Raw genomic sequence first — 11,343 nt, forward strand, 5'->3', positions numbered from 1 at the left:
CTTTTCTCCTTTCCTTCCCACCTATTGTGTAAACAAAGAGCCACCCTTAAGTACTTTCACTATAGAAAATAAACCTGGGTTTCACATACAAGATGAAGAAGATAATTCTGTTGTCTGAGTTATTTCTTGAAGAGAAATTGCAATTAGATCCATAAATTGCTGTTATTTTGAGCCATATATATCCATTCCATTCACAAGGTCAGTGCCAAGTAAACATATATTATATATTAATAGCTATCTTCAAACATAATTATAATTTCCACTATTATGTCCTACATTCTGACATTTTTTGCGTTATAATTTTTTTTTACATTTACTCATTTTTACATTTAAAAAGAAACAGGGCTTTTGCTATTGTTTGTTTGTAAGTGGCCCTTTGGGAAAAACACTCACCATTTATAAGATTTAATGCCCTAAAGAATTTAAATTCCTCTACCAAGGAATTTAAGTTTCTTGAAACCAAGGACGGTACCTTACTCATCCCCTATTTCCTGCACTGGTACAGTAGATATTCAACAAATGTATTGAGTAAATGACCTCTTTTGATCTTTACAGCTATACATACATAGACCTCATAATTGCAAATTATCCTGTACAACCTAAAATAAGCTTTATTTGTTATGATTAGCATCTTTCATATCAATTTGCCACAAATCGTCACGGCCCACAATTTGTCATGTTAATGCAATGCCACATTTCACTATATTACTCTGCCATTGACTGCTTACCCTCCCCTCTGAAGCAGCCAATGTGTCAATGGATGTGGAACAGGCTCTCCCAGGCTCTACTTGTATGAGAGTTCTTAGGGGCTACTAAAGAAAGGGGTAGGGGGAACCTTCCAAAAATGAGTTAAGCCATAAAAAAATCTCATTAAAAGGAAAATGTGTCAAAGGGAAAGAAGCATTTCCCATGTATGGGAATGGGTTTTGTCCTGCAGTATGACAAATGTTTGGCGGTGACATCATTTTTACTTATTATAAGCTGAAATACTCTAATTCTTACGTTAAAATCAACAGAAACCGATACGAAAACAACTGCATATTTAAAAACTGACCAAAGTATTTATAAGTGAACTTCTCAGGTTCCCTAACTCATTCTTAAAGGGTGTGATTCAAGCAGTACCCGACACATGATCACTTTGGGGAAAACGATTTGACTGAAATAACACTTTCACAAAATGAAAAATAAACTACAATAATATATGAACAAGACTATACAATTCAAAGTGCAATTCAACTTTAATTGGGTCCATGTTGGCACTATTCAAAGGCAGGGTGGTTGGGAGGTTAGTTACTCACATACCTAGAGGACCAGATTTATTTATGTGGCAGTCCCATAGTTCTGACACAAAGGTGGCGTAACTCCAAGACTCTGCTATATACTAGGCATCAAAGAAAAAAAAAAAAGAAATATCATGAGGCAATCTATGTCATATATTTGAGCTTGTGGCTATTCCAAGAAAATGCTTCCGCTTACTTAAAGCTTGCATCTTTGGGGGGATTCGACCATAAACTAGGATTAAAAAAAAATTATATATATATATATACACACACACACATACACACACATATAAAGTCAACTTTGGTAAGGTAAAATTTATTTATTTATTTATTTATTTATTTATTTATTTAAATTTGGTCTCGCCACTCAGCTTACAGGATCTTAGTTCCCCCACCAGGGATCGAACCTGCACCCCTGGCCGTGAAAGCACGGAGTCCTAACCACTGGACCGCCAAGGAATTCCTGGTAAGGTAAAATTTAAAGTGTGTTTGGAAAACTGTCTTGGAACCCAGCAATTTGTTCTGTGCATATTTTAATTATAAATGTTTTATTTTTTTACATAAAAGTGAAACTGAAATTATTTTTATATTTAAAAGACTACATTCTCCTATTCAGCACAAACATACCAAATCCAAATAATTCACAGGCACCTAAAAACAAAATTAGTACAGACCTAAGTTCTTACCATGTAGTTCATCTTACAGTGATTCACCATGAGTAAGCCTTAAATCTCATTTCTTCTAGAATTCTAGTCTTGAAAAAAAAAAAAAAAATTCCAGGTCTGCACATCATAATCACTATCTTAAAAGAAGAAATCAGATGAGGTTTCACACCTGCCTGATTCCCTTTGTTATTGTTCACAATGATACAAAGTTACCTTTGTTAGCCCCTGTTTAAAAATATATATAAAGTTTACTGTGTCAGCTTTTGAGAATTTATACTGCATTTCCTCATCGACACAATGTTATAAATGGTTAAAAAAAAAAAGATTCTACAAAACCTATTTAAGTCCTAATGTAACTGGATGTGTAGGTGGTACTTACTGAGTACGCAAATTCCTCTTTCATTAGCAGAAAAGGTTTCAGTGCTGCTTTAAACATCCTGTATTGCAAAAATTCGGTCAGCTGATTGTGGAAGAACATTCCCGTAGGGAAACATGAGTTGACTCACTGCACACTAGTACAAAAGCCTCTTAATTGCTCTCTCCCAGGCTCCAGCCCCTCCCTCCTATATTCTGTCCTCCACTGTGTAGCCAGTTATATTAACCGCAAATCTAGTTATGTCACATCCCTACTTAAAAACCATCCTACCCAAAGAACTTCCTCCAGGGTAAAGTCCAAACCCCACAGCACATCACAAGAAGACTCTCCCCAGCTGGTACCAACCTACCTTGGTTTTTTCCGTGCCTCCCTTTCATGTAGACTGCCTGGTGACATTCTCATCATTCCCTAACTAGTCGTGTCCTCATACCTCTCCATACTCTTGCAAAAACCCTTCTGCTGAGAAAGAATTCCTATTCCTTTCCTTGAACATTCACCTATATAGATCAGTTCAAATATCACTTTCTCGATAAAACCTTCCCCTATATCCCTCTGACAGACTCAGCACATTTGGTCACCTTCCGCCCCTCCACAAGCATTGAGCTTGGTGTTTATAGGCGTTTGATAAACGCTGACTAAATTTTGAAAGCATACACATGCTTCAGTGAGGGACTGGCCATAAACTGTTAAAGCTGCTGTTAAAAAACATAAGGATATTCCATCCATCTATATGCGGGTATGCAATAAACAGACAGAATCATGGATTACTAAAACTCCAGATGTTTAACCTACTTCTCCTTAAATGTTGGTAAATGTTAACCATATAGAATACCACAGCAAAAACAGTCTCAACCATAAAAGATTTGGTAGCTTCCCATTCAATAAAGTTTCAGTATTTAGAGCTTCAAAATTCCTGCAATGGGGCAAATTTACCTAATTGAAAAAGAATAAACCAAACATAAGAAAAAATTTAAATTTAGTCCTGCACTGAAATCTTCACCTTTGAACAACTCTCAGGATAAAGATTTAGTAGAAACCCCCATTCTCCATCATACTCTGTGGCTGATAAAGAAAACACAACCGTGCAAACAATAATTTAACACGAGCCAAAATAAAGAAAGAAGGTGTTTCCAGAAAGAAGCTAGTGTGTTGGCGATTTGTTTCCACTATGTTTGGGTATCTCCAATACAAAACCTTATATATTCAAGGCTAGTTTCACAAGTCAAAAGCGATTTCACATAAATGATCTAATTCTCACTGTAATCCTGTGAGTTAAGCAGAGCAGGGATTATTTGTCCGTATTTGAGATATTACCAACCCAATAAAAAAGAATATAAAAGACCGTTTGGCTATAGAAATGTAGCACTTCGTTTCCAAAAAAGTATTCTTACTACAACAACAAAATGGCCCAAGAAAAAAAATAAGAACCCCCCTCCCCATTCCATCGCTAAATTTAGCTCTGTGTACCTAGTGGTGACTCCGCTAATAAAATGAACATCAAAATTTCAAACCATGATAACCTGGAGCAAAAGTTGCATCTCCCGGTCTGCTTCCCGGTGACATTGACTGTATAAGCAAGAGCAAGCTCCATTTCTCAAAGCACTTCTCAAAACCTCCGCGCGCACCCAGCCTCCAAGGCTCTCAGCCGAGTCCCCGAGGTCAGGGTCGGACCCAGAGTCGCCCCGAGAAGGTCTGGGGGCCCCAGCCTTGCGCGAGATGGGGGTGGGGCGCGCCGCAAAAGGCTCTGCCCAGCATGAGACCGAGGACGAGGAACCAGACCCGAGAACAGTGCCGAGAAGAATTTGGGGCGCTAGACCCCGAGCCTCGGGTCCGAGCACTGTCCACACACAGCTGAGCGGCTCCGCCTCCGACTCTGGGTCCAGTCCCCAGGCCAGGCCCCTCCACTCCCAGGCACCACGGGGTAACTCCGAGCATCCCAGCCCTAGGAAACACGAATCCCAAAGGGTCCTGGGGGCGGGCACCCACCTGACCGAGCCCCACCGAGGGCTGGGCTCACCAAGCCGAACAAGAGCAGCCACAGGAAGCAGAGGGTCCCAGAGGGCGAGCCCGCGCCCGATCCCATCTCGGCCGAGTCCGCAGGTTCCCCTCAACACTCGGTCGCCCCTGCCTCCGCCCGCTCCACCATTTCCCAGCCCTGCCGGGGCCCCAGAGCTGGCAGCGATGCGCGCGCTCGGCACTGACGCAAGTCGGCTCTGGTCCGAGCTCGCTCCCGACGCGGCGCTGGCTACACTGACGTAGAGAGCGATCAGTCCCCGGCGGGAGAACGGACTTTCTATCGGGCCCCTAAGACCCTCACTAGTCTGCCCCGCCCATCACTATCCGCCCCGCCTCCTCCCTCCAAGGCCCGCCTACTTCAGGGGTCGAGGGAGCCCATTGGAGGAAGCAATCGAGACAAAAGAAGGCGGAGCGTGAGACCCAGAAGCGGAATTGACAGGCACAAGTGAAGCGCAGCCCCGCCTCCTGCGCAGCCTCTTCTTATTAGCTGTCGGGGTCGGGCGGAGCGTCGAGCTGCTCTCCCATTGGCTGTTTGGCGGCGAGGAGCGGGGCTACGCGGAGAGGCCTGACCAGGCAGGGCTTGGGGTCGGCGGTTCCGCCCTGGGTTTGAGGTTGAGCCCGGGTCTCCGCCACTGGACTCGGGAAGATGGTGCTGGGTGGTTGCCCGGTGAGTTACTTACTTCTCTGCGGCCAGGCGGCTTTGCTGATGGGGAATCTCCTGCTGCTGCATTGTGTCTCTCGGAGCCACTCGCACAACACTACCGCCGAGCCCGAGCCCACATCCGCTGGCGCCGCCCACCCGGAGGGCTCCACCGGCTCCGCGAGCTGGGAATATGGCGACCCCCAGTCTCCAGTCATCCTTTGCTCTTACCTGTAAGCTACGCAGTCGTCGAGGCGGGTGTAGATGGAGATGGGGCCTGGGACATATGGGTGTTATGCGGGGGAGAGGAAGGGAGGGAGGCAGGCTGCTTTTTCCCCCAGACCCTCTCCACCTGAGGACCGGATAAGTCAACACGCGGGAAGTAAATATCGTGACAGGTTTCTCACTCGTCTCACTCATGCAGGGGAAAACCCTGTGTGTCGGTGGCAGATCCTTTGGGATCCCCAAAGAGGAGAACTAGGGAGGAGTGACATCATATAGCTCCGGAAGAAGTGTACGGGTTGTGCCTTCTCTGTCCTGCTCCCTTTAACCTAAGGAGAAACCATCGTAGGTGCTGCTACTGAGTGGGGCACAATTGGAGTAAGTTATTTGTACCTACAAGGCACTTCCTTACAGAAAAAAAAAAAAAAAGAATATCCTTACTGTCGCAGAGCCAAGTCAAAATTTTTAACCTCTTTTAAGTCAAATAAGAAAAGGCGTTTGGGATATGCAAAGAGGGCTGGGAATCCTTTGGCTTCAATTTTGCCCTCATACCTTGTGGCTGTTTGCCTAGGGAAGAGATGAAGCCATGGCAGAGGTAGAATCCGTGTAGAAATAGGACCAGAAACACGCCCCTGGCACAACCAAAGGGCCATTTGGATGGCTGTTTGACCGGCTGTGCTTCAGCCTCACAGCACTTCTTGTCTTGGGGAAGAGTCAGAATGAAATTAACTCCCAGAAAACTTAAAGAAATTTCTCTTGCCTGTTTTGATTATATACATGTAAACAGCCATTTGCAAAATCTTAATGATGATGACAATGATGCTCTTACTGGTGATTTACAGGCCCGATGAATTTATAGAATGTGAAGACCCAGTGGATCATGTTGGAAATGCAACGGCATCCCAGGAACTTGGTTATGGTTGTCTCAAGGTGGGTTTTTGTTTTGTTTTATGAGCAAACTCTTCCATAGAGAAATAGTACTGGCTAAATGCTGTTACAGAAAAGTATAAGGGACATTAAGTTACCTTTTTGTAAAATTCATTGGAATGACTGTTACTGGAAATTTTCAGCATGCCTAGGGTCAGTGGCTGAACAAGACATTTAGTTTCCTCAGGAAGCAGCAGTCTCTGTGCCAAAACTACCCAGGTGCAAAGACCAACCTGTCTTTGGTTCCTTTGGCCATTGAGATTGACAGATTTGGAACTCAAATATCACCCCTGACAGTCCTTCAAGGTATGTACTTTCCCGAAAGAGCAAAAGAAAGGTTTAGGCAGTTTCTAAAACTGATGATGGATTGAGCAGTATCTTTGTTACACATGCATTTGGGGCAAAGATCCTCTTGCCAGTGACCTTTCTTTTCACCACACAAGCAGTTTCCACTGTGTCCTTAGGAAATAGGTAGGATCTATCAGTATATGTCTTTGTAGGAGGTTAGAGCATTCAGGAGATGCCTTTGATAACAGTGGCCTCTTGGAATGGAAAGAAGCCATTCAGTTCCATTAATAATATCCCTAAAGCTGGATGCATGCTTCCTAGTCAGTCTCCCCAAAACCAGTGAAGTTCACATACTTCCTCCCCACTGTGGACTCACCATTATGTTATATTATGCTACATAATGCAAGTCAAGACAGAGTCAGCTATAAGAGAATTATGGAAAATATTCTTTGTGCTAAATCAGACACAGAGGAATAAACCTGAAAGTAATAAGGCCAAAAAGGCCACTCTTACTGCAGTCATGTGTAAAGAAATATTTTCAATACAATGAGATTTTGTTCTATGGGTAATTATTGATAAAAGTTTGAGTGAGTATTGTATAGAGATCACTTACTTTTACCCATTTTCATTAAACACTGGGTTGATCCTGTCAAGGTTCTCGGACTGTCACTTCCCCCAGAAGTGCTGGAGGACTGTCAACATTCAGGCACCCGTGTCCTGGGGGAGGACCCGCCCCTTCCCTTTGAGGAGTGTTTCAGCAAAAACAGTAGTGAAGCACTTAATAAGGTGCCAGTGGAGAATGTACAGCTGTGCTTTCTCTGCAAGCATTCAGTTACACAAAGGGTCAGAGGTCCTGTTCTGAAATTTTTTGCTGGAATTTAAACTTATACTATAGATGTATCACAGACATCTGAAAATCACAGTTTCATGACCGAAGTAAAGTCCTGAGTCAGTTGGTATTCTGAGTTCTTTCCTAATGATGTTCATTTATAATATGTATAAAACAGACCTCAACTACACATTGACTTTTTAAATACCCATTCCCAAATGTTCAGTAATGTGCTCTTTTCTCCTGTAAATACAGGATAAAGCATTGTGTCTCTTCTAAATGGCATTTAATGAAACTGATGATAAACTTTTTTATTATATTATTAAAGAAGGCAGTCATAAGGAAAGAAAAAAAGTTTATTTAAAACAATGTACATTTAGGATGGACTAATGTAAAATCACTTGAAGCATGTCACTGCATTCCTTGCTCTTTAGCATAGCTTTACCTCACCTTTGTTAGAATAATTTTTGTCCTGAATCAGCTGTTACTAATATAAAGCTATATTTTGTGTTGCCTGCTCTGGTGAGTTTGGTTGGTTGTTTTGGTCCTTCTTCCCCAGTTCGGGGGTCAGGCCTACAGTGATGTGGAACACACCTCCGTACAGTGCCGCGCCCTGGACGGAATCGAATGTGCCAGTCCTAGGACCTTCCTACGAGAGAATAAACCTTGTATAAAGTAAGTGTTCCTCTGAATGGAGTAGTTGTTACTTGGATGGCGGTAGAGCTGTTTTGTCATTTCTTGATGTGACTTTTTCTTTTACCGTAAGTGTTAAAGGGGCAACATGATTGCTACTGTGCATCCACCATGGACACCAACAATGTAGTTATAACAGAGGGGACACTGGACAGGAGACCAGAGGCTGTAAATTCTAAATGTCTCTTCCGCCAACCAGCTAAGGACCTCTGGCCACCCAGAGTCTCTGTCCTCTCATCTGAAAAATGAAGGAGTTGGAGCAGGTGATGTAGCTCCCAAAGTCCTAGGACAGGCTTAAGTCCTTTGCACGCAGCCTTAGAATTTCAGGAATAAAGATTTTATTACGAAAAGTATGGACCCTTCTCCCTGAAAATCAGGTATCACCTTAAAGAATTAGGGTTATTTCTGTGAACTCCGCTTGAAGGCGCAGAGTTTACGAATACCATTTGCTAATGGAGAGTCTGTGACTGTGTTAAGTGATGCTGTTAGGGCATCTGCAATTGATTGTCATCACAGTACATAAGACAGAAGACCTTACAAAGGAGTCCCGTTTTCAGGTGCCACGAAACAGCAGAAAAGGAGTATGGAGATCGGTGTTCATTTAAGGGAAGGTCACACCTCATGAGAGAACTACATTCAGAACTACAGCCTCCCACAGCCTCCCTCAGGACAGGAGCCTGGGTAGGAGGGATGGGGGCCCGGACTCCACGCCTACCAGGATACCTATCGTGCAAATGCGCCTGATAGTTTCTTGTCCAGTCCAGCTCTGTATTGGTTCCTATAGGTCCTCCGTACCTTAGCAAGTACTCTTTTGAGACTCCAGACAAATTAGAGATTTTCCTTTTGGGGGGCGGGAGTGGGGGGCAGTTAAGAGGTCACAGAGGGACTGCCTCACCATCTATTCACTCACGTGAAGTTCACTAATCGTTAAGCGTTTTCATTTTCACGTGGTAAGCATCTTCCTCTTAATCCCCTCTGTGTAGGTATACCGGACACTACTTCATAACCACTTTGCTTTACTCCTTCTTCCTGGGATGTTTTGGAGTAGATCGTTTCTGTCTGGGACACACCGGCACAGCAGTAGGGAAGCTCTTGACACTTGGAGGACTTGGGATTTGGTGGTTTGTTGACCTTATTTTGCTTATTACTGGAGGGCTGATGCCAAGTGACGGCAGCAATTGGTGTACTGTTTACTAAAAAGAGCTGCTGCCGTGGCCCAGAGAGGTAAGTCTCCTGAATTCATCTCTACAGGCTCAGAACTCGTCCTTGTTATCAGACCTGACCATTGCCTTCCTCTTTGGAGAGAATGGCTTTGGTTAGGAAGGTTTCTTTGGACTGTGGATTTTCAACCCAAACTTCACCTTGCAGACTAAAGATGACAAGCAAACAGTATTGTGGGTATCAAGTTTGCACCTTTCCTCATATACAAAAAATATAAAGGATAGTGATTAACTTATAAGCTGCAGGAGGGTTTCCATACACTTTATTTCTGTGTGTTGCTGTATAATCAATCCTTTGGAGCAAGTGGACCCAACAGGAGAAGCAAAGTGAATATTTTTAGCCTTGTGCCTTTTGTGACCCTGAGTCCTCATGCGGTGGAGATCGGAAGCTGAACCAATGAAAATCTTCAGAAGTAGAAATGGCGATGGATTTTAATACACACTGAAATTCTGACTTTCTGAATTTAAATTGCAGAATAAATGTTGCCAACCTGGAATGCTCGTTCGGGTGTTTTCAGTAGGTAGGGTGAAACTCAAAATTATATTTGTTGTGCTTAAAGCTAAGCATTTGAACTGAGCCTGATAATAAACCCTATTGTTTCATCATTTTTATGCCTGAGAGGGAATATATCCAGTACAGTAATTTCCTCATTCCAGTTATGTTTTGGATAGCTGAACATGGCTGAGTTCAGCGATCCTCTTGGCAGACTTTTCCTATCAAAAAAGTAGTATTTACCAGTTTAGAGAGCCCATGTTGTAGACTAGTAAAAAAAAAAAAAAAATTTCATACAAGTAACTGTAAATCTGTTCTTCATGATTAGGTAAGATAATATGAGGGGCCTCAGGCCCCTGGAAAGAAAAGCAGACTCTTCCTTAAAGGATATTACTACTGAGTGCTGGGTAGAGTTAGGATGTGATCTGGGGGGCAAAGAGAAACTGAACACATTCTGTCAAAATAAGCATGGTACCAAAATCTCTCAGTGTGGGCTATAGCAATCAGTCATAGGGAAAGAGACAGAAAGGTTTCGAGTTCCCAAATCACTGGGAATAAAAGAAAATGTTCTGAATTATAAGTGGTTTTTAAAACTTAGTTCCCATCCCTTGCAATCTGAGTTGAAAAGAATATAAGGTAAAAATGGGGTTTGTAAGGTAAATCAAACTAAGAGCCTGCTATTTGGGCAACTTATAAATTCTAGAAACAAGGTAGAACTGCTCAAAGTTTAGTCTCATAATAATTGACATAAAGACCAAGAATCCCAGTTAAAATAACTGAATATGCTCTATCATTATGAAGTTTTCCTAAGAGTTTCAGCTTTATTATCTCTGATTAATATGACCACTGTTCTTACGGTATTAAATGGTGGCAATTATGTAAAAGTTAAAACAGATTATTCTATTTTGTCCTGAAAGTTCTGTACCCCGTTGACCTTAACCTTATTTATAACAGTAATAATTTATAGATTCTTATTTATAATCTCTACACTCTAAGGCAGTATATTTTAAATTGTTGTGGGTCACGAAGAAACTGGACCTTCTCCCCAGAAATGCACAGAAACATAAAATTTTGCATAGAACTTAAGAGGGTTCAAGGATGCCCCCTTTTAAAAAGAAAAAGAAAAAAAAAAACTTCTAAGAAAAATCTGGAAAACAAACTAAAATTGAAATCTTACCCCAAATAAGATACTACTTTAAAACCACAAATCCTGCTTCATCTCACAAAAAAAAAAAAAAAAAAAAAAAACTCCTTAAGGATATTCACAAACCCCATCAAAAGCTATTTTCCTTTGAAAATAAAAAATAAACTGTGGCAGCTTTCAGACTCAAAATCATTAATGTTTCCAGGAGGAAGAGCTTGGGTAAAGAGGTAAAAGTCTGTAAGTTATTAAATTTTGTATTTTATAGAAGAAGCCCTTCTCACAGAAAAGGTGATGGGGATCAAAGTTGTTTCCACTGCTAGGTGACAGCCTGAGAATCTTTACCTTCCTCTGTGACGATCCACATTTGTCAGTTTCAGCGTGGCTTCTAGGTGATGCCCATCCTCTGTATTCACAAACCCTGGCCAAATGTGACACAACCTGAAAAACTATTTGAATAAAGGAATATTTTGAAAAATGTGATTTCCTTTATACTCTGGATTCCGTTTTTTTCTTAATATTTGGTAGATAGATCTATTTGTTTGTGTATGTT

At 42.1% G+C, this 11,343-nt stretch overlaps 2 protein-coding genes across 2 annotated transcripts in view; one reads left to right on the forward strand and one right to left on the reverse strand.

Moving 5' to 3' along the window:
• ADAM9 (ADAM metallopeptidase domain 9) overlaps positions 1 to 4,620 on the reverse strand; it is a 105,811-nt gene extending 101,191 nt beyond the window's left edge. Inside the window, exon 1 of the mRNA XM_082608633.1 lies at positions 4,308 to 4,620. Coding sequence (XP_082464759.1) covers positions 4,308 to 4,404 — 97 coding nt within the window. The 5' untranslated portion in view covers positions 4,405 to 4,620. The remainder of the gene's footprint in view (positions 1 to 4,307) is intronic.
• Positions 4,621 to 4,886: 266 nt separating this feature from the next.
• Positions 4,887 to 9,760, forward strand: TM2D2 (TM2 domain containing 2). The gene is made up of 4 exons (XM_082608877.1): positions 4,887 to 5,210; positions 6,042 to 6,129; positions 7,803 to 7,918; positions 8,920 to 9,760. Exons 1-4 carry the CDS (start codon positions 4,984 to 4,986, stop codon positions 9,131 to 9,133), a joined length of 645 nt encoding a protein of 214 aa, XP_082465003.1. The 5' UTR covers positions 4,887 to 4,983; the 3' UTR covers positions 9,134 to 9,760.
• The last annotated feature ends 1,583 nt before the right edge of the window (positions 9,761 to 11,343 follow it).

Source organism: Mesoplodon mirus (assembly GCF_964341445.2).
Source record: "Mesoplodon mirus genome assembly, chromosome: 20".
In the NCBI taxonomy this organism is placed as follows: Eukaryota; Metazoa; Chordata; class Mammalia; order Artiodactyla; family Ziphiidae; genus Mesoplodon; species Mesoplodon mirus.